Genomic DNA, 23,485 nt, shown 5'->3' with positions numbered 1-23,485 from the left:
GGCTTCAGTGTGGCCTACTCCATAGGCATGATGCAAGGCTAAGTGCAGGAACTCTAAAGCATTTTACATACTGACAATAATAGGCAAGCAATACATAATTATTCATATCAGCTTTTCCCAACCAGTGCCCTTTAAATGTTTTGGACTACAATTCCCAGCCTCCCTGACCATTGGCTATACTGGCTGGTCCAGATGGGAGTTGGCATCCCAAACATCTGGATGGCACCACATTGGGAATAGCTGATATACATCATCTACAAAACAGTAAGCGTTTCCAAAGAATGAGGAATGACGTATGAGAAACCCCAAGGGTAAGGAGTTGTATTCTGTTCTTAGAGATGCAGTCTAGCACCACCTGTTGATATGCATGGAAGTTTTTTTCTTACAGCTTGGTAGTCTTGGTGACGTTGAGGAAGTGGTGGTCTTGGGGCTGGCATTTGTGCTGGGGGACAACTGCAGGTTTCCCATGACCCAGTACTTGATGGTGTAGACCTTACTGTCTTAGCTGTTTATCACCACGCCATTTCATTTTCCTTGTAATAACTCTCCAAACTGCCAGATCCCTGCTCTGTCAGACTCACTTCTGAAAATCCCACTTTTTCTTGCAGCCCCATTTCTCCCAAGACTGGATCCCTTATCCTTCTGCATTTAGGCTCTTGTTTTCTTTCTTGAAGTTAAGCCCTGTCCTCACCCCCCAGATTTCCACTGGCAAAAATGTAACGGTTTGGGAGTTGCAGGTCTCCATCTGCACAGCTGGGACAGAGTATCCTTTGTTCCCCCTTTGTGTGATGGTACCTGCCATGGAACGAATGGAACACATTCCCTAATCGTTGTCTTTAATATCATGGCCATGGTATGCTGCCTTTTGGCCCAGTTGGGCTGGATCTTTTAGCTCTCGTTCAACCACTTTGTTCTCCATGTGGATTCCTATGCTGGTGCCTTGATGCTTGGCTCCCTGGGGATTCATGTGAACTAACCTCTCTCTCTAACCTTCTGCTTTTCCAAGCCTGAGAACAGCTTTTCAGCATTCCATTGGCTCCTTTCATGTTGCCACTGCTTTAACCCTAACAGCTGTGGCAACTCCAGCCTTCCTAAGAAAGAAGGCTGCTTTTCCAAGTCCCTGTGTTTCCAAAACCTCCCTCATTGCCTCAGCTTAGAATTCGGAAGCTTTGGGAGTGGAAATGGTGGTGGGGAGAAGTGTATTTCCAAGAAATTCCAGAGGGCTTTTCTTTCTTTCTCTCTCTGTTCTGCTCTGCTCTTTGCTTACAGTTGTGCATGTTTCAAAATGCCAGGACTTGGCTTCAGCAGTTTATCCACACAATAGTGATGAATGGTTTCACACACAAGGAAATGCAGAAGAATTGCTAGCACAACCAGAATGAGAGGCGGAAACAAAGGAGGGGTGCACTATGGGTGAAGAGCGGAAAAGAAATTCCAAGAGCCCAGAGCAAAGAGAGAGAGTAAAAGATATAGTCCTTATTCCAGTCAAGTTAGTCAGTGGGATTTTATGTCTGCTGAATTCAACCTAATCAAGGTCACACTCTCACACCTCTGTGCAGGTGAAGGGAGGGGTGTGTTCTTTCTTCTACCTACCTCCAACTGTCACATGGGGATGGTGTGGATGTGAGGCTTAGGACCTGGCTGTCCCAGGGTGGGGGGCACTGGTCCCACAGGGAGTTTGCTGATTACTTCTTGATGACCTTAACTATTGATTTTCTGCATAAGAAGTGAGTTCCTTGCCTGTGTTTGCTAGATGCTATGAATGAGGTCATTTCCAGATGTCTCAGGGCATCCTCCTTGAAGGTTATTTTACCTAATCTCTTTAATGTCTGACCTTTTCTCCACAAGAATTCCATCATTCTTCCTTCTCTCACACTGGCTAGCTCAGGATACCAGGTCTTTCTCCCTGAATTCAAGCCTACCGAACAGGACCCATGGCCTGAAAGTCCATTCTGGCCTAGGACCTTATTGTGATGGTACCAATATTGATACACACCTGTGCTACAAGGCTGCTGCTCAGTCAAGTTCAACTAGGAATTTGAACCTGGAGGTTCTTGGTCTTAGTCTGGAATTTCAAGCATATCATCACAATGGCTCTGCTAAGTGACTTCAACTATAATTTACTGTTCATATCTCAGAAGTTCAAAGCTCATGAGTCAGGCAGCACTTCTCTTACTTATCTCCCATCGCCCACAAGCCCTCCCATTTACAATCTACTGAGGTTAGATTGACCCTCACAAGGTTTGACTGCCAGTAGGTAGCCATGTTTGTAGGCTTGCTGTGATCTGGCACCTGAAAAACCTCTTGTAGCAGAGCGTTCACTTCATCAGAGGCATAAAGCATTAGAATAACTTGGCAGGAGATTTCTGGGAGGGGGTTTGCATATGTGCACAGACCTAGAGAGAGGAGGGAAAATGGAGTATTGCGTTTTCTATGTTTTTATGGTTTGAGTTAAGTAAAGCTTAAAATTTGCAAAGTGAGCAACTGCAACAGTTGTAACTGCTGATAATGCAGTCACCTCAGTTTGCATATGTTACTCTTTGAACTCAGACAGGAAACTATTGTCTCTATTCTGGTCCAAACAAAATGGAATCAAACTAAAGATTAGTTCTAATTCAGCAATTTCTGAGCCATCTGTTCTATAGTTAAGAATCTGATTAGTGGAGTTGTACCTGTTTGAACAGAAGCAGGCCATCTGAGTACAGCGAAAGTACACCTCAGTTTCCAGTATTTGATATACAAAGAACACAAGGTGGCTATTGTAAGGTGAAGTTTAAATATCTGTGTTTAGTGTCTTCACTGGTGCTTCTTTTTCTAGCCACTCTCAAGGTTAAATCGCTGTGCACATTTGTCAGTGTATTAGGTCATATCACATCATGGACCGTGTACCATGTACTGTATATGATATCGATACCTCTTCTTTTCAACAGCTAAAGGAGCAGAGAGAAAAAGAAAGACGACAGAAGAAAGCCAAGGGTGGCAGCATCTCCGAGGAGGGGGGAGGAGAGTTCGACGATCTTGTGTCAGCACTGAGATCAGGCGAGGTCTTTGACAAGGACTTATCAAAGCTCAAGCGTAACCGGAAGCGTTCAGGAAACCAAAATTTGGAGACAAGCCGGGAACGGGCGGTGACAAAGCTCAATTACTAAAAGAGGAGAATGAACAAATAATAGAAAATAACAAAGTGAAGACTGTGGCCACAACAGAGTCAGGCAAGGTGATGAGGACTGGTTAGTGTCTTTGCCCAGGAAGATTGGCCTTGCTCATGGCTTAGTTTAATATTTGCAGGATGAACATGCCTCCCCATCTTGCTCTCTTCCATATTCACATAATCTGGAATGGTTGTAAAAGTGCCTCCCAAGAGCCCAGGGATTTATTGCCAAGATGTTGCTTTTAGTTAATAAGATGGTATCTTGACATTGTCCCAGCGAGTTCATCTAGGTCCTAGTGGTGGAGCAGATACCATTGGGTTTTCTGTACCTATTAGCTCTGAAGTGAGGGAGAGATGGTTTACTCTGTGCCAAAATGTACACATGCAACAAAATAATTCTTCTTGCTGGGAAAATGCAAGACTGTCTCAGGCTGGTTCTGAAACCTCCTGCCTCTACTTTGTGGCTGGGCCTGGCCTTCTGGAGCCTACTGGGGAGTGGTTCTACAGTGTGCCATTTCTGTTCTTCCACTGGATTTACAAAAGGCCATTGATTGATTGAAGCCTGAGAATTTTATTTTATTTTTTTAACCCAAAAGACAGTTACTTAGCGGCCTACAACATGCAAAGCAAGTGTTGCTGCGTCAGAGGAAGTTGATGGAGCTGTTCAACTTGAGAGATGGATTAACTGTTTGCAAAACTCATGTTGTATTTTCTCCCTGATGAATCATTGGCATCTTCAGGGATGTGCCAAGTCATGAGAAAATGGGAAAGAATGAAACCGCACTGTAAGAATACACAAAATTGGTCCAAACTAGTACATTTGCCATTGCTGAGCAATGTGGTAGGAAAGGGGTTGGATTATAAGAATAATTCCACATGCAAATCTGCATCACCTTGGTAGCATGATAAAATGGTGAAAGGTAGGGTTTTTTTCTTTTTAATGACAAATGGAGTTTGTCTGGTGGTTGGAAATGAGAATCTTTTCATTCACTGGCAGCCGTAACTGTACTGGAATGAACTGGAGCTTACCTTTAGACAGGCTGGCCTTCTCAGAAGCCCCACCATTCCCAGCAATTGCTGCACAATAGTATTAAAACTGTTGACAATACACTTCATCATTAGGTAGCTGGGGTATTAAGCACTTTTCCATCTGGAAGGAAGTGACAGAGCTATGAAGAAGAATCAAACACAAGGTGGACCCCAAGGTGGATTGGCCCAGTGGACTTTCCAAAGATCTCTGAAAATTACAGATACTTAATCCAGAAACAGTTTATTGTTACTGTCATTCACAGACAACACACATACATACACGGGTTACTGCTGTCTTCCCGTTGCATAGCGCTTTGATGGTTGTATATGGTGTACAGCTTCTTTTTGCTTTTCAGTGTGAATAGTTGGCCATCTTCCCTCAGGTGAATATAGGAAAAAAGACAGGCAATAGGCTTGGGTATGAAGCACAGAGATAGAAATGTAATCCCATTTTTGGAAAAGAGCTGCCTCTTCTGGAGAGGTCAAGACATGGGAATGTGAGGAATCCAGACAAAGCTCAAATGGCCAGTTGCTTTTGTTGGTCTCAGCAGTGCTTTAATTTTAGGCTTAGTCTTGAGTCTGTAAAAAACAGGTGCCTAGGTCTCAGGCTCTGTCCGATGAGTGTTCTTTGCAAACAGTGTTAGAAAATTCCAGGGCAAGGATGTTGGGCACATTCGGAAGATGAAATGAAATGCTCAGAACTCTGGAGATAAACACAAAACCTATCTTCTGTCTTTTGAGTGGTCTGGTTCTGAATCAACCTGCTCACAACATTCCAGAAATCTGCACTTCTGTTTTATGCTCCTGGTGAAGAACTGGTTCCCTTCCAAGAGCTGAACACGTCCTTTCTTTGTGTGTCTGCATTGAAATGACAATCCTACTGCAAACAGCCCCAAGTGCTTTTTAAGTAGGATTTTTTTTTCTGCAGGCTGTACAAGCTCATATTTTTGAGAGCACTTTTGCCCTCTGTATTGTAAAACAAACATTTTAAAAGAAAATCTAGATGCATTGTCAAGCTCCTTGATGCTCTCTGTAGTTACAGATGTAAAAGCATGCCACATATGTTGCACTGTGGGAACCATAAGTATTAGAAGCAATACATACCATAGAGGGAGGCAAATGGGTTTAATTTGCTGTAAACCCAAATCCCGTGATTACTGTCATTTTAGAACATAAATTTTGAGGGGTCTTTCTTCCATGACATGTCTTTCATTTCTCCTGTGTGTGGCTCCCATCCGCCTAGCCTCTGGAGATACTACTTAGAAAGGATAAATGTCCCCTAAGAAGCTCAGGTTTGTCTGCACCCTCCCTGCACTGTGAAGAAAAAAATATAATTGGATTATGTTGATTTGACTGTGCCATTATCTTGTACTAATGCTCTTACCACAAAACCAATTCTTTCCAGGCATGGATCAAAGGAGGAGAACGCAGCTTCTTCTCCAGGCTTGAGCGGCAGGACAGCCTCCCTCACAAACATCCCCACAGTGCCCTGAAGAGCCCAGTGCCACCGCACGCTTTGCAGGGCTTTCCTTGCCCGGATGTTTAATGGTGCCTGCAGGCCACCCACCATTGATCCTAGGAATGTTATCAGATACCACATGCTCCATGAAAGCCTGAAGGGAGGCCCACATACTAATGTTAAATGTGGAACAGAGTTGAGGAGATTTTATGTTCAAATGTTAGAGTTGTACATCAGGCGCTTTTTCCACAAGAGGGAAACAGGCATAAAAGGAAGCATGTAATAGCTATAGGCTGTTACATCTTCCTCCATCCCCTGCTGGGGATTGTCAGACAGGCTTGGTACTACTATCAGCCATGTGGAAAACAAAGTCCTTGCGGTTGTGGGGTTAGGGGGGTGCATAAGTTAATTCCAGGATCTGCTTGTCTCAAGGAGAACTTATGTTCTGCAAGCAGAAGGACTCCACTATAGAAGAACATTTGCCCGAGGGAAGAACTTTCCCCATCTCTAGCATCTGGACTTAGCCTTTTTAAGTGGGTCACTTCCTGGGCAGAAGGTTTTTCTTTTTCAGTGACTACATGATGGCCTCCTTTCCTTTATCCCTGCATGTGTTCGTAGTGTGTGCCAAACATGTGAATCCCTGACTGGAACGAAGGCCATGTCACATGCTTGTCCCAAACACACAGATTGCCTCTTTAGCTGTTCCTCATAGATGCTGTCTATGAGCAATGCTTGCAACTCCTCCACATACTGCCAGCCCCATTCAGCAGGGGTCCTAACTCCCTATATAGTATTCTCAGGCTGCTATAGGAATGAGTGAGCATCGGCACAGCTGATCCAGTGAAAATCCTAACCCTATACTCTACAGAATCCACAGAAAACTGTCATCTTGACTTAGGCACAGATCAGGATCTGAATGTGTACTTAATGTATTTTTTAAAAGCGGGGGATTACTCTAATCTCTGTTGTATTCATTTATAAGGCATTGCTTAAGATGTTGTTTTTTCTGCACCATGCTGCAACCTATATGTTCCTTATATAAAACTACAAAGGAATTAGGATAGGATTCATTCCTTTTGTAACAGAGTTTCACCAGATTGGAATCACTCATCCAGTTGAAAAAAAATCAATTTCCATGAACAACTGTGGGGGAAGAAAGTTTCACTTTTCCATGACCTCTAATGGACAGCTTGATTGTCAGGTCTTGGCAATAATTGCAGCTGAGTTCCATAGAACGGAAAGCACAAACTCACATTAGAGCAAAATACCCCAGTTCTAACTATGTTTACTCAAATAAGGCACACTGATTTTAGTAGAATTTGCTTTAAAAGTGAATATTGTTGATAGTGCAGCTTATCCCATCCCAGTGAAGACCATGGGTACTGTCAAACTGCCTCTAATATTTTAAGGTGCCCATGAATTTTTCTGCAGGAAATGTCTTTTAATACCTCTTTTCATTATGCTATGGAATTGCTCGTTATGTGGGAACTGCATACATTAGTCACTGTGGGAGTGACTCTGGACTGAAGAATCAGGTAGAAGTATTGTAAATAGATGAATGAAACAAATGTAGCACATCTGAATCAGTTTAAATCCATTTTCCCCTGTGGACTAGGGTGTAAGTTCTTTAAGAAGATTATGTAGTATCCTTAATGCACACTTTTTAACCAAGTTTGCCTACAGCATCATTTTAACTATTAGATTATCTCTCTAATTCCAAGAAGCCATTGACATTCATCTGTTTGCCCCCAGCTCTAGCATCTGGACTAAGCCTTTTTTAAATGGGTCACTTCCGGGGCAGAAGGATTTTTCCCCATGATGGCCTCCTTTCCTTTATTCCTGCATGTGTTTGCAGTGTCTGCCAAACATATGACCCCCCTGACTGGAAGGAAAGCCATATCACATGCATGTTTTCCAAACATAGATTGTCTCTTTAAATATTCTGCATAGATGTTATCTAGGAGCACCTTCTTGCAACTCTGTGCACAAATGGCAGTTAATCTCTGATGTAATCTGTTAATATCCTCTACTCTTGTCACTTTCTGAGTCACAGCGGTGGAAGCATCAACACTCTCGATTGGGTGTGTTAAGCACTCTTTGAACTACATCCATGCACCACATGTGAAGCTGCTGCTTTGCATCAAATTTCCACCTCCCACCCCTAGCTAGAAGGCAAAGAAAGAATTGGTCCATCACTTCTGCTTCAATGCGGATAACACTTGCAACATTTTGTGTTTCGTTCTCTCTGTCTCTCTCTCTCTCAAGAAAGGGAGTCGAAAGCTTTCCCTCTGCAGAATTCAGCACAAGACAGAGAGCAAGCAATTCCTACCTATATCAGGCAGTCCACAACATGCAAAGCTCCAACAGCCCTGCTTATAATCTAAGGAGCAGAGATTACAGTCGGCAAATGCCACTTGTGGTTCTTTTCAGCCAATGAAAAGCCAACAAGAACTCATTGCCTGTGGTACATGATAGCAACACTTTCCCTTACCTGAGGGCAGCTTTTGGTTCTCATCTAACTGGAATAACTGAAGGAAGAGCAAAGACTCAGGTGCTTGAAAATGAGGGGGGTATTCTCCTTGATTTAGCTGGTTGCCACTGCAAAAGAGCCTTTTGTCCAAAAGGAGAATTGTGCTTGAAGTGGGCGATCTTAATACAACCAAGCTTGGCCAGATCTACTCTGAGGCCTTGTGTCCTCCTTCCCCCATTTCTCCCTTTGTAGCGTGTAAATGCACGTGTGTGTGCATGCATGCTGCCTCCTCCTCCATGCTCCTCCTCCCCCTCCTCCTGGCAATCTCTCCTAACATTAAGACCCATCACAAACAATCAAGTCTTCTTTGCATTCATAATGGTTCTTGGCACTTTCTAGAAGGTCTTTGTGACCACCAAGCAACTGAACCAACCCAGGAGTAGTTTAATGGCTGCAGCAAGATGTCCTATCTTTCTGAATCTAGTTCCCCAACTTTTCCTTACACTCAAGCAACTCTGTTATTGTTCATGCAGTCATGTTACAAACCAAATACACATATATTTAAAAGTATTATTTGAGTAGCTTCGCAAAGCATGCAGTATAGGAAATAATTACTAGGGGTTACAGAGTGCAGGCTACCTGTGTTACCAGTGCAGGCTAATGGAACTCCTTTCTTAAATCGGATTTGCCTCTTATCCAGCCAGTTGAGTGTTTCTGGAGAGAAAGACACCCATCCGAAAAAAGGCATTCCAGGTTTTGCAGGAGATAACAAGGGCAACGTTCGAGTCACCCCCCCAGCATCTAACACAAGTGCTCAATGATTTATTTCTCATTAGAGAGGCTATATTTGCATGTCTTCCAGAAGCATGTTGGTCATGTGTTCAGTATCTCGAGGTAGCAAGCAAAAGCGACAGATGAGCTCATCCTAGGGAAGAGGGGTGCGTGGCTCTTCACACCAGTCTGATTTTGGGTGGACCTTTTTTTTCTTCCCAACTTGTAACCCAGTGGCAATTGAAAGAGGTTTATGTCTTATGAGTTTCCATGAAGGGAAAAGCAGTTGTACAGTTCTCTTATGTACATGATGTATGCAGTTCTATTTGTTTTTTTAAAAAATGTTTTAATAATTAAAAATACCGTTTTAGAAATGTTTTTAGGGGAAACCTGTAAATGCCACACCTCTATTTATTTTGCCTTATTTTAGTTTGCTATTTTTGTGTATCCACTGCATTACAGCCATGACTATTGAGACTGCACCAGGGCATTAGGAGCAAGGCGAGTGGCGTACACAGCAGTTCAAAGGCAAGTCAGGCAAGGACTGGGCACATTTGTTTACTCTCGTTGACACCGGGAGACGCCATGCTCCCACCAAAGGGCCAGCCCTCCTCTCAAAGGGGCTTCATTCCCCCTCACTAATGTAATATACCAATAGTGTCCAATTGTTTTGGCAAGTGTGGCACAAAAGTCAGGCCCAAAGGGTGAGACGGTGCCAGTCCAACACACATTTTAGGTGCATCCTTTGTCTCAAAGCCGAGTTGGAGAGCAATTACCAGCGTTGGAGAAGAGAGGCAGGCACACCCAACGCCTCCTCTGGTGTATGATGGCCGAAAGGCAGCGGCTCTCCTTTCTCCGATACGATGAAGCTCGGCATTTTCTTCCCCTTCTACCAGGGTCATCACCACGTTCTGCACAAGAATGTTATGCTGAAACTGGCCCTTTGGGTTCATGCGCATGGCCACATTTTTACTCCACCTTTATTATTCTGGCTTTACTAACACCCCATGTTCAAAATAAAAAGTGTATGCCGCTGTCAGTCTTCCATCCTTGAGCACTCAAATATCAATGGGAGACTCTTGCCATTCTAAGGGGTAACTAACTCAGCTTAAGCAATTTTGTATATGAGCCTAGGGAGTATCCTTATCCACAACTGCTAAGACAAACCCAATTATTTGGTGGGGAAGGTCTTGCTCCTCTAATGCTTTGGTGTCTCCTCATTTGTTGGTCAATTTAAGACTATAAATGAATTAAATGTACAAAACCTGTAGCATCCTTTTTATCTGCACCTTTTTATAAGAATATAATGTAATACTAAAAAAATTAAAGATATATGGCCCTTACCTTTATACCAGTGTATTATTTGTTGGGAATTAAACATAAATAAGCAATAGCTATTGTTCACTAAAATATTGTTGCAAACGTCATTTCACAGACCTCTGCACTTAGGATAGATTGAAACATTCTTTATGTGCACTTAAGACTGTGGATTCCATCCAGTTTTAATCATATCTAGGATAGACCTATTTAAATCAACTGAGTTTAAGTTAGTCACAACTAAGATCCATTGACTTAAATGGGGGCTACTGTAATTGTGACTAAATCTGGATCTGACCTAATATCAATGCATAAAACACTAATATAGATGCTTTAAGATGCAGTTTATAGGGGCAATACTGAATGCAGCACTAGTACTAACCTACAGTGTTTTATGCATGCATAGATCTTTATATGATATACATATTATATGATGCAATATATACCAGCTAGCGCTATTCGTTATTTTATTTATTGCATTTATATACCACCCCAATAGCCCAGAGGGCTCTCTGGGTAGTTTACAAACATTAAAACCCCACCAATCCTAAAATAAATAAATTGGCTACACCACGACTGAGTATAAAATAACATGGTTAAAATGAAATAAATAAATAAATATGCCATTAAAATTAATTAACTTTAAAATATTGGTTAAATAAAAAGGTCTTGACCTGGCGCCGAAAAGCATATGATGGCTCCAGGCGGACCCCTCTAGGGAGCGCATTCCATAGTCGGGTCACCATCGCAGAGAAAGCTCTCCTCCAAGTACTCTGTCTCCTGACCTCTTTCAAAGAGGGTTCCTGGAGGAGGGCCTCTGCTGCTTAGGGGACGGGAGGGAATATAGGGGAAAAAGTCATTCCTTTAGATATCCTGGTCCCAAGCCATTTAGGGCTTTATAGGTAATAACCAGCACCTTGAATTGAGCCCAGACTTCAATGGGAAGCCAATGGAGCTGATGGAGGACTGGAGTTATGTGAGAATAGGAACCAGTCCCCGACAGCATCCTGGCAGCTCTATTTTGCACCATCTGAAGTATCCGGACCATCTTCAAGGGCAGCCCCACGTAGAGCACATTACAGTCCAACCACAGTTGAGGTTGTGCTAAAGAGTCTCCCACTAGTGCAGTGTGATTGAGATTTGTGGCTGTGTCAGACTGGATACGGCTTAGCATGTCTGCTTCGAGCCTCACATCCCTTTTGGAGTAAACCAAAAACCATGACTGGAAATATATTCAGTGGTGCTGGTGATGTTCTTTGGAGGAGAACCTACTGGAGGGGAGGGGATGTGGAAAAGGAAGATTGCAGAGAGTAAAAGCAGAAACTGAAAGGGAAAGTCAAGCAGGCCTTGCTAGATTTGTGCATATTTTTCGCTGATACCAAGCATCTGGTTAGCCAGTATAAGAAACAGAATCCTAGACTAGCTGCATATTTGGTCTGAGCCAGCACAGCTGTTCCTAAAAAAGGTGGGTTGTACCTGATGGAGGCTTTACCTTAATGGAAAGTGCTTCTGCTCACACAGATCAAGGCACCTGATTTTGCTGAGCCTCTCTTGCCCACTCCAGTCCTCTGGGTGATAGGCCATGATGTTCTTCAGGGATCTCCACTTCTCAAGGAGAGGTTTTTTTGTGGGGTGGGAGACAGGGGAGGTTCAGGGGCGCCCAGCGATATGGGCTGATCTCCCTGAGGCTGATCAGAGTTGCAGTCCAACAACATCGGAGGGCCAGAAGTTGGCAGATTGGTGAAAATTAGAGGTCCCTGCTTGCACAAGTGAAAGCTAAGCCACGGCCACTTAGCTTTTTAGCTGCCCATGTCCAATATCTTATTTGAATTCTGACATTGCATTGTTAATGGTGTACAGTCAGTGTTTGCAAGGACTGTACACCATACACATTAGCTTGTCAGGGCTCTTGCCGTGGCCCAGCTCTTTGGAGAAGGCAAAGGTGGTGGCCAGTGGAAGCATAATGGGTGGTCAAGCAACGTGAGGACAACATACTCCAGCAAAGGCACCGCTTCACAACTGCACCCTGAACATAAAATTGCATGTAAACCCTGCCTTTTACAAGGCAGCGCACAGCATTCAAAAGCTATAAACAAACCCCAGGCTCAAGAAAAACAAAGAAACCATGACATAACACGAATCACACTGCTAAAAAACAGCCTTAAGAGTTACGCCTAGGCCACAAGGGTAAAACTAGTAAGGCTGAACTTGTCCTACGAGGTTGAAGGTTCCTATCCCTTCCCTGCATGTTTCTTAGCAGTCGTGCATGGGAAAGCCAACGAACAGCTGCTCCCAGCCAAATTGTGGGGCAGGAAGCAGTCGTGTATAATTACTGGAGGTTCTTTAAACCAGTTCTTGATCCAGGAGCTGTAGGTTGATGCCAACAGTGGAGAAATTGTTAGAAGTTGTCTGGTGACATGGTTTGACAACATATGATTACATGGAAGCTGCTTGAGGTGAGGCGAGTGGATGGTATATAAAAGCTTTTAATTAATTAATAATAAATAAATTCTACTCAGAAGCAGCAATACTCAGATCACCCAAACCAATGCCACAAAAGTTGATTCTTCATTTCTTGCAAATACTTTGATAGTACTAATCTCTCCTGCATAGTTGGCCAAAGCTTTTTTGCTTGCTGGGGCAGAGCATCAAATTAGCAAACCAGTCTGCCCCCCTGACATGCCCAAGCTAGGAGTTATGGGCCATTTTCTGTCTAAACATCCATACTATTCCTTACATAACAATTTCCTGCCCATCCATAGCACCTGAAACCAGCTACCTGTGGCAGCCACATCGTTTTACCAGCCTTGCAGACAAGATAGCTAAACCACAGCCACTGCCTTGATCAAGGATGAGGCCAGGGCCCAACAGAAGGAAGAAGCCTTTCAGTATGTCTTTTTTATTAAGAAGAAGAGGAGGAGGAGAAGTGCCCAATCACATTTGCACCCAGTGTATTGTTATGGGACTTAGTTTTTGCAACCGCTGCATACAGCCCACTATCATCACCATCTAACACATACACTATCCGAGAAGTCTGTGTCTGCTCTTCATCCAGAGCTGCACATGAGACTGGGGAACCCTCAGCGATGCTGGTGGGGCATCATTTCCCTTACTGGGTTTGTGCAGGCTGATAATTAGATTCACCCGAGGGAGGTTTGAATTCCAGATCAGTCTGTGCACTTGATCTGTTTGTCTCTCTTCCCTCCCATGCTCCCCACTCAGTAGTACAAAAGACCACAAGTGCCTGGGGACAAAGCTCATGCAGGACACACACACACACAGATCGTGTTCGCAGTAGAACGGAACAGTAGCCTCACCCCATCTCTGCTTTCCAGTGTCTTCAAGGTCGCATGTCAAGGCCAAGCACCTTTTGCGATCCTCTCCCTGCAATCAGTCACTGCACTCTGGGTGTCCCCTTCGTAATCGGGAAGGGAATGGACCCCATCAAGCTAGCCTCAGTTTCACCACAAGCGCTGCTGCTCCCCAAGTGGAGCTGTCTGGGGCTTCAACCACAGCCGCCTCGATTCCCCAGGCAAATCCAATCACTTAATGGCAACAGCCAAGTCTCAGCGGCAAGAGACAGGCAGTGCACAGCACAGACTTGCCACAGGGCTGAAAGGAGACACACCAGACCTGCAATCTTACACTCATTCATAAACAGTCTTCTTCCTTTGCCTGGGTGCTGCCAGCTCCTCTCTGTTATCCATTAATTCCCCCCCTCCCCGGGTTTCAGTGTGGAGGAAAGAAGGAGTTGGAGAACTGAGCCATGCACTGCAGCCATTTAAGCGGTCTCAGTTTCAGCCCAGAGCAGAAATGCTTTGTGAAAAGGGAATCAAAAGCCAGAAAAGGAATCAGATAAGTTTCTCAGCATAAGAACTGCAGTGGGCCAGGGTGGCTTGGAAGGCATGCTGGAGACATATGTATATGGAAGAGACTAGGGACAGAAGTATTTATGTGTCTTCACAATCCTTCAAGTAGTCAGCGGGGTCTTTTCATGATGTTACCATCCTGTAGGGCATCTCCCAAGTTTTACAGACATTTTCGTGGCTTTTAGGTATTTTATTTATTTTTGGAGTGAGCAAAGTTAGTTTTCTTCCTGGCTGCTATCATTATTTGCTACATAGGCTTTGTGTAGCTTTGCCATGCCACCACCTGCAATTGTGCAATGGAAAATATAGGATTATATAGGAAGACAGAGAGAAAACCACAGGAGAAAAAACTGTGTGAATGTAGTGCCAGGGCTTCTCTGCATCTGAGATTTGACCCACTGCTTTAATATGGCTTCGATTCTCGTTGTTGGACAAAAGGTCCTTTACACAGGGTTTTTCCTGGGGTTTTCCTTTTGCTGCCTTCCTTTGTAAAACCCTAAGCTTTTTGCAATTTGAATTTTAATGGCTGACTTTCCTTGCTCTGAACACACACACACACACACACACACACACACACACACACACACCCCAGAATCCCTGGAACATCACTCCATGAAAAAGCCTTGCAAACTTTCATGGATGAGGAATCATACAGGCACAAAAAATGCCTCATGCACAGAACCCCCCAATAAAGAAAATAGAAGAAGAAGCCTCCATAATGCTGCATAATATGCCTCATGTGGAGAAGTCCTGTGTATATAGTGCCAAATGTTGCTATGGGACTAACCCACCAACTCACAGTCTATGACGCATCAGAAATAGGAATACTGCAATCCAGATGTGCAACTCCAGATGTTACAAGAAAACTTCTGAAGGAAACCAAAGAACTCAGTTGGTAGCCCAGTGTCCACCTGCCTTTCCCAAGAAAATGTGGCACTGACTGTAGGTGCACCAGCTTCTTTTCAAGCTCAGTTTTTTACAGCAGTTGAATTGCCAGCTACCAGGAGTGCCAGTGCCCAGGATGTGGGGGCTTCAGCACAATTGGTATTTGGAGAAAACGGACTCCCGCTCATGCCTGCCACCAGAAATGGGTATTCATCCAACCCTATCACACCATTTATATACCTGTAACCTCACTGGAGGTAAAAGGAGAAGAGACACAACTGCGTAGCATCCAGATACTACTTATATCTAACTCTCAAACTAGTAATGCCCTCTCCTTGTCCTCTTTATGTATGAAATACATTTCAACCCTGCCTGCTATCCAAGGAGCTCAGGATAGCACCAAGAGTTCTCCCCTTCCCATTTGACCCCCACAGCATAGCTGTGAGTGAAGTATTAAGTTGACAAGCAGCAACCATGGGCCAGTCACTTCCAAAGCTTCATAACTGAGCAGAATCTGAACCTGGTCCTACTCTGGCCAGCTGGTAGTCAGATATTTTGGCCTACAAGCCTTAAGAGCCCTCAGAATTAGCTACATGGGCTGGCTAGTAGGGGTTGTCAACTGAACATCTGGAGGGTAACTTTTCACCTACCCCTCTTCTAACTAGTCCAACACGCTACTCCCATATAGATGTTGAAGCACAGTTTCTACCCATTACACCCACAATAGGAGACGCACATGAAGCAAAGTTGCTCACTGTTGCATTTTTCACTCCAACACAGGACTGGCATTTCCCGAGGACAGAGTGCAGATCCTCATCTCTGCAGAGCACATCATATGAAATCTGGAAACAACTCCTGTAGGGGTAGAGAAGCAAACTTGTAGGCACTGGTGTGCTTTTTTTGAACAAATTGTGCTGATAAATCAGCCATCATTCAAGATGCTAATCAGGTCTTCATTTATTAAAAGGAGGGGCTGAGAGAGAATTGCCATGGCTCTGTGAAAGAAAATACAGAGGCCACAAAGAGAACGTTGAGGTTTAATCCCTTGCATTTCTGGGTAAACGAAATCTCTGGGACACGATCTCTGAGCCCCCTGTGCGCTGCTGCTGGGACAGACCTCCATGGCTGAAGACATGGCATCGGGTGGCTCCGCCAGGCCCTTCTTTTCTGAAGGGAGGGCTCCAGCCAATTTGGAGCAGAGGCATTTTGCAGAGTTTCTGACCAAGTGGCTCTTCCCTAATCCCCCCCACCCGCATCAGCTGCATTTAATTTTAGCAACAGTGCAATCTCGGAGCATCTTTTCTCCCTATGGAATGCAACTCTAAAGCAAATAAGTAACAGCTTAATGGCACAGCACGCCTGTCCAAACCACACTGTGATGTGCATGGCAGCCAGCTTGGTCCAGGGGGACCCATGTGGAGACGTTCAGTAGCTCGGCAGCAAGGCAGCTCCCTTTCGTCCTGAATTTTGGCTACGTAGCTCTAAGCCCTCAAGCTGGTGGTCTCTCAGTGTCTTGCAGCACCAACACGTCACTTCCAGGCAGGACACCTGGAGGATTTCCAAAGTTCAATTTCCAGAAGAACACTGCTGATTTTCAAAGTTCTTGCTGGTCTCGCACACTCTCAAACATAGTAATAAATGAATTTGCCTGGGCCCAGACTTCTGGGAGCCTCAAGTCGGGGTACCTGGGGTTCCACAAATGGCTATGCCCACCTTTCCCTGGTCCCATATCTTGCTCCCCAACAACAATTACTGGGTGGATTCCCATCTTTGGGACAATCTTTTCTTCTTTGTAAGTTTTAAGTACTTCTTTTAAGGTTTAATTACAGGCAGTGATTGCTGTAAACTAAAAAATGCTGGCCATTTTGGCCCCAGCTCCTTTTATCCGCCCAGCGCACCAGTGGAATGTGGTGGGACTGTAACATTGGACAGAAAGAGGTCCTCCATCCCTGATCGGGAGCAACCCAGTTCAGGTCTCATCATCATCCAGACTATTTGCCCCTCAGACCACAAAGTTATAACTCCACAGATAGTGAAGGAGAGCTCATTGAATCTTAACACCATATTTTTACCTGTCTTCTCATTTACAGAAGGTAAGTGTGATTCAGCTGTGACTCTTTGGGACATGATGCAGAACAATGAAAATGCTGGCCAGGTATGCAGTACTTGTGGGAAAGGTGGATTTCGTGATAGGAATTACCAGGAGAGGGATGGGAATTCTGTGCAGTGACTGCTCTTGGAATTCTGGATCGTTGTGGTCCCTGTACCTCCAATGGCACATTGTAGAACTAGAAAGGATACCGAAAACACATTGGAATTGGAGCAATTCTTGCAGGAAAGAAGATTACAGCATTTGGGGTCATTTGGTGTAGAAAGGAGGAAGAGGAATGCAGAGGTGTATAAAATAAGGCATGATGTGGAGAATGTGAACAAAGGTGTTTTCTCACTCTTGTTCTTAGAACACCAGAAGGTGGGATCATCCACACTGAATGGCAGACTTGAGGACAGGAAGTACGCCTTCCCACAATTCACAATAAAATGAAATATTTTGGCTGCTGGTCAGAGTGCTTGAATCCTGCCTCTGGGACGAGAGGCACCAAGCCTCAGGATGCCGGCTGCTGGGAAACGTATGGGGAAAGAAGGCTTCTCATGGACAGCAGATGGCCTTTGTGGGAAACAGGACAGTGGAGCAAGCAGGCCTTCGGTTTGATCCAGCCAGGCTCTTTTTATGTCTGTACGGTACGAGGAATCCTGTCATAGCGGACCACGGGATGTCCATGGCTCATGGTTTTTCTCTTATCACAGTATTATGGGAGAAGAAGACATTTCTCTGCATAGGAAGAATATTTCTGATTTCTGAACCATTGCAAGGTTTGTCGAAGATCTTGCCTTCCCCTGCCAATAGGACTAACAGAGCTTTGCCTGAATTCTCCACGAACCCAGAAGAATGGAAACTGGCAGCATTTTGCCTTTTCCATTTGACCACAGTTGGGACTAAATCTGGGCAGAATGGAGTCCCTCACATTGGCAGCCACAAGAGGAGACATGAGACTTTGTGGGTAGCAAGTTATCACCTCTTCTGCACTATTTATTACTCCAAGTCTGCAAAGGATGCCCTCCCCTTTCCCTTCCAGTACTGATCTGTGCCAGCAGCAAATGCCACACACAGTTGTAACTTCTAACATTTCTTTTGCATACCCTGACTTGGCTGCAGAAGCACTGATGATTGAAGTTTAATTCTTGATGGGGAGGAGGGAGGTTTTGGCTTTCTTAAAGTAGGACATTAGCCTGGGGGGGTGGGGTTCTGTAAGAAAGGAGCTAAGAAGCTCTATCCAACATATTAGCAAAATCCAGTACGTGTTTTCAGGTTTTAAAAGGTAGCTCTCATGGCAAAAGCTTGACCAAGCATACGGCTGCTCACTTAGTCTGCCTTGAGTCCACAATAGATCAGCACAGCTCAGTACTCCATACTGTTTTGAAAGTAGCTCATTAGTTATGCCATGGTCCATTTGCAATGCTAAAAGTAGACCGTATTGGGAACTGGAAATTGTTGTGTCGAGAAGTCAAATGTGAGCTGTTTCCAGTGTCCAGCAGAGGCATTAAGCATAGATGTAGATACTTCTCAGGCTTCATTGCTGTGAGAAACCTACATGGTCTCAGTGAAGGTAAGAAATAATCAGCCACCAGGCACTGAGTCTCTTGATCCCTTGTTTTACACACCCTTTTCCTGAAATTAACTGGTTCATTGGCCTTCCCTCACACTTCCTTGCTTCCCAGGAAGTGGGGCTGGCTTGTGTATACTGAAAGCCTCCGGGCCAGAAGGTAAGGAACTGTATAAAACCAATGGCAAGGGGTATTGTTCTTTGGGTTTCCAGTTGGAACCAGCAGCTGAGGGTGTTCAAGTAACTGGTACCCCAGAAACAATGTCTGTCACATCAGAAATCTCTGATACTAGAGAAACTTCTGCAAGCTTTTCTTCTCCTTGCTCCTTGCTCTACAGCCGTATTTCACCATGAGTAATCGGTATCATCTTTGACACAGATGGCTTTCTCTGTTTTTAAGTATCCTAAGAAACCAAAGTGAGATGCCTTGGCTGAACCATGCATCTTAGGTTAGAACATTTATTTATTTAGAAAATTTGTAGTCCATCCATCACTGTTGTCTCTGGACGGCTTACATTATTTCAGTCCTCAATAAAATAAGTTAATGTTCCACACTGAGAACATGGCCCCCAACAGTGTTATGAGCAGGCACCCCGGGGACTGTCGCACTTGTGGACAGAAGCTGGGGCTACTTGGATCTGGCACTCTCTCCCCCTTCTCATATTGTTGTTGTTGTTGTTAGTTGCGAAGTAGTTTCCGACCCATCGCAACCCCATGGACAACATTCCTCCAGGCCTTCCTGTCCTCCACCAGTTCCTGGAGTCCACCCAAGTTCACACCAACTGCTTCAGTGACTCCATCTAGCCACCTCATCCTCTGCCGTCCCCTTCTTCTTTTGCCATCATTTGTTCCCAGCATTACTTCTCCAGGGAGTCCTTCCTTCTCATTAGGTGGCCAAAGTATTTGAGTTTCATCTTCAGCATCTGGCCTTCTAAAGAGCAGTCAGGGTTGATCTCCTCTAGGACTGACTGGTTTGATCACCTTGTGGTCCAAGGGACTCGCAGGAGTCTCCTCTAGCACCACAATTCAAAGGCCTCGATCCTTTTGCGCTCAGCCTTCCTTATGCTCCAGCTTTCACAGCCATACATTGCAACTGGGAAAACCACAGCCTTAACTATACGCACTTTTGTTGGCAGGGTGATGTCTCTGCTTTTTAGTATGCTGTCTAGATTTGCCATAGCTTTCCTCCCAGGAGCAAGCGTCTTTTAATTTCTTGACTGCAGTCCCCATCTGTGGAGATCTTGGAGCCCAGGAAAATAAAATCTGTCACTACCTCCATTTCTTCCACATCTATTTGCCAGGAATTGATAGGACCGAATGCCATGATCTTAATTTTCTTAATGTTGAGTTTCAAGCCAACTTTTGCACTCTCCTCCTTCACCCACATCATCATCATCATCATCATCATCATCATCATCATCATCATTATTATTATAACATTTCTATGCCGCCCCTTGCCGAAACCTCGGGGCGGCTTACAACATGATAAAATACATTGAAATACAATAGTACATAATAAATTACCATTAAATACAAAAATACAAAAAATACATTGATTTACAAATATAAGATTAAAATTATCAGTATAAAATAAAAATATAGGAGAAAGAGAAGGAAGAAGAAGTTGCCCTGGCCAGATCATATGTTTTAACAATTGAAATGATGTTTAAATAAAAAGGTCTTTACCTGGCGCCGAAAAACCAGTAACGACGGTGCCAGGCGGACCTCTTTGGGGAGTGAATTCCATAGGTTGGGCGCCACCGCAGAGAAAGCCCTCCTCCGGGTACTTACTCTCCTAATTTCTTTCATGGAGGGTTCCCGGAGAAGGGACTCTCCCGCAGATCTCAAAGGGCGGTCGGGCATATACGGACGTAAGCGCTCGTTCAGGTAGCCAGGACCCAAGCCGTTTAGGGCTTTGTAGGTCATAATCAACACCTTGAATTGGGCCCGGGCTTCAATGGGAAGCCAGTGAAGCTGACGGAGGACTGGAGTCATGTGAGCATAACGCCCCATCCCCGTCAGCAACCTGGCAGCTCTATTTTGCACCAATTGAAGTGTTCGGACTGTCTTCAGGGGAAGCCCCACGTAAAGTGCGTTACAGAAGTCTAGGCGGGAAGTCACCAGCGCGTGTGTCACCATCGCCAGGCAGTTGTACTCCAGGTAGGGGCACAGCTGATTAATCAGCCGAAGCTGAAGGAAGGCGTTCCTTGCTACCGCTGTCACCTGAGCTTCCAAAGAAAGCTCCGGGTCGAGGAGTAATCCTAAGCTGCGGACTTTATCCCTAAGAGGGAGTGTTGCACCATTCAGGACCAGGTCAAATCCACCCTCTCCGAAACCCGATCCGCCAACCAACAGGACCTCCGTCTTGTCTGGGTTGAGTTTCAGTTTATTGGCCCTCATCCATTCCCTTACCTCGGCCAAGCACCGGTTCAGCACAGCCACTGCCTCACCTGGATTAGTGGAGAACAAGAGGTAAAGCTGGGTATCATCAGCGTATTGATGATTCCGCAGCCCACACCTCCTGATGACCAGAGGCTCTTTAATTCCTCTTCACTTTCTGCCATGAGAGTGGTATCATCTGCATATCTGAGGTTGTTATTTCTCCCAGCAATCTTAATTCCAACTGGTGATTCTCATGACCTTCTCATATAGCAGGGAACAAACACCACTCAAGGAATCGGTCCCTCGGAAAGCTTCACACAAAGCTGTGATGGAATCAAACAACTGTCATTGTTTTTGGAGCTTAGGATTTGGACTTGTCATGGTTCTTTGGTCTAGTCTTCCAAATATAATTACTAGAATACAAACGTACCAGTGTCCCTAACACAATGATTCCTTACATACTAGAAAAAGGTGTTCAAGAGATAGTTTAAAAAATATTTGAAAAAACTGGCAGTTGTTTTTCTTCTTACACAGCTATGTTTTTCTTATACTCAGAGTAGCTGCCACTTTTCTGCCCAACAGCTAAATTCCCTTTCATTGCTCCTATCTCCTCAAACCCCAGGTCCAAAATTAAATATCAAGGCCGTCTGATTCAGTCACTTATGATCAAGGAACTATTCATACTTCATTAGCCCCTTTCCTTCTTTCATGTCTGATTTAATTTAGCAAGTCTAATATAGCCAGTCTTCAGTGGAAAAGAACATAGTCCAGGTATGTAGTCGGCACAAATCCAGTGATTCTGAATCCGCAACTGAGGACATTTTGAAGAGGACACCCAAGAGTTGTAAAGGGAAACGGAATCTTACTTGCAACGGTCTTATGAGAGATTTCAGTCTTCATTCGCAAAAAAACTGGACAAAGACAAATACACATCTTAAGTTCACTCACTGTTATGCTGTTTGCAATTTTATTTTAAAATGTGCTTGTAGGGCACATGCACGAACACACAAATCTCAATACCACATCAGTAAATGCGAGAGTAAACAATTCTGTCCCAACTCCACCATTATTTAGAAAACGTGTGCATAGAGCCAAGAGTTCCTGACTGTGTGGTTGATTCTGGCACCAAAATGTTCTTAACAACTCACCTTAGAAATAAACAAACCTTCCCAAACCCTTAATCATGCAGTATAATCTATTCTCCCATAGGCAAGTTTAACACTCATTTTATAAGCTTTGTATTTAGATACCCTGTTATCAATTACTGCACAGGTTTTTCAGGAATCAGCTCAAGAAATTCAGAATCAGCATCTGTACTAAGCTTTCTTTTCACTGAAGTTAATCCCTAAGCAATTTTAAAAGAAATCATATCACTGCATTCATGAAGAAACAAAGGCCCAGAATGGACACCATTTATGGCATTGCTTAAGAGAACGCTTTCTTCAGCATATGATTGCTACCAACTTGGGTATGCCTTATGTCTTGGCATCTCAGGACGGCTCACAATACATAAAATTGAAATACAATAAAATCACATTTATAAATAACTTAATTCAATAAAAGTGTATATAAAAGACAAAATCAAAGCGACTGTTCAAATGATTAAAACACTAATTTTTTTTAAATGGCGATTAAATAAAAAGGTTTTGACCTGGCGCTGAAAATATAAACTCAGCGCCAGGCGCACCTCTCCGGGGAGCACATTCCACCATCTGGGTGCCATCGCAGAGAAGGCCCTGTTCTGGGTAGATGTTCTTTTTATCACCTTCAGGGAGGGTTCCTGGAGCAGAGCCTCTCCCGCAGATCTTTAGGGGCATGAGGGCATATAAGGGAAGAGGTGTTCCTTTTGGTATCCTGGTCCCAAGCCATTCAGCGCTTTATTGGTTAAAACCAGTAGTTTGAATTGGGCCTGGATAATTGATATTGACAATGAAACTGAAGGTACCCTATCAACCTGAGTGAACTAGAATAGATGAATGATTGTCAGCATATCATATACAACTTCCTGGGTTGTGAAACTAATTAGTGCAGCTTCCTCCAATATGATGCCCTTCAGTTACAGGATCTCCAATGAGCTATGCTAACGGGGGATGCTGGAAGTTGCAGTCAGCATCTCTGGATGACATCAGGTCGGGGGAAACTTAACTCAAGTATCAACAGTTTTAAGTCCTTTCACTTTTTAATACATTTAAATGTTTATTGTCTTTACATTTTTACAAGTATTCTGATAAAAATGAGTAGCTAATGCAGCATTTAAATCTCATGTAACTGTTTCCCTCAGGGAAACATACATGTGGGTATATTGGGACAAAAATATGTATATATAACATTGAATGCTTTTTAGTTTTGAAGCTTACTTTGAAAAACAAACATGCCAAATTACATCACATTCTTGAGCATCAGAAAGTTTTCCAGTTTCAGAAAAGTCAGCTACACTACCAAAGCAAATGTCTTTTTTGTTGCTGGCACTTACAAAATCTGAGTAGCATC

At 44.0% G+C, this 23,485-nt stretch overlaps 1 protein-coding gene across 10 annotated transcripts in view; it reads left to right on the top strand.

Moving 5' to 3' along the window:
• Positions 1-10,223, top strand: part of DAAM2 (dishevelled associated activator of morphogenesis 2) — a 273,375-nt gene extending 263,152 nt beyond the window's left edge. For all 10 annotated transcript variants that reach the window (XM_044442145.1, XM_044441957.1, XM_044442055.1 and 7 more), the window contains one exon: positions 2,931-10,223. In XM_044442145.1, the coding sequence (XP_044298080.1) occupies positions 2,931-3,149 (219 nt within the window). In that variant the 3' untranslated portion in view covers positions 3,150-10,223. The remainder of the gene's footprint in view (positions 1-2,930) is intronic.
• Positions 10,224-23,485: the final 13,262 nt, after the last annotated feature.

Source organism: Varanus komodoensis, unplaced genomic scaffold, assembly GCF_004798865.1.
Source record: "Varanus komodoensis strain SLA01 unplaced genomic scaffold, ASM479886v1 scaffold1, whole genome shotgun sequence".
Taxonomy (NCBI): domain Eukaryota; kingdom Metazoa; phylum Chordata; class Lepidosauria; order Squamata; family Varanidae; genus Varanus; species Varanus komodoensis.
This window is presented reverse-complemented; position numbering and strand designations above follow the sequence as displayed.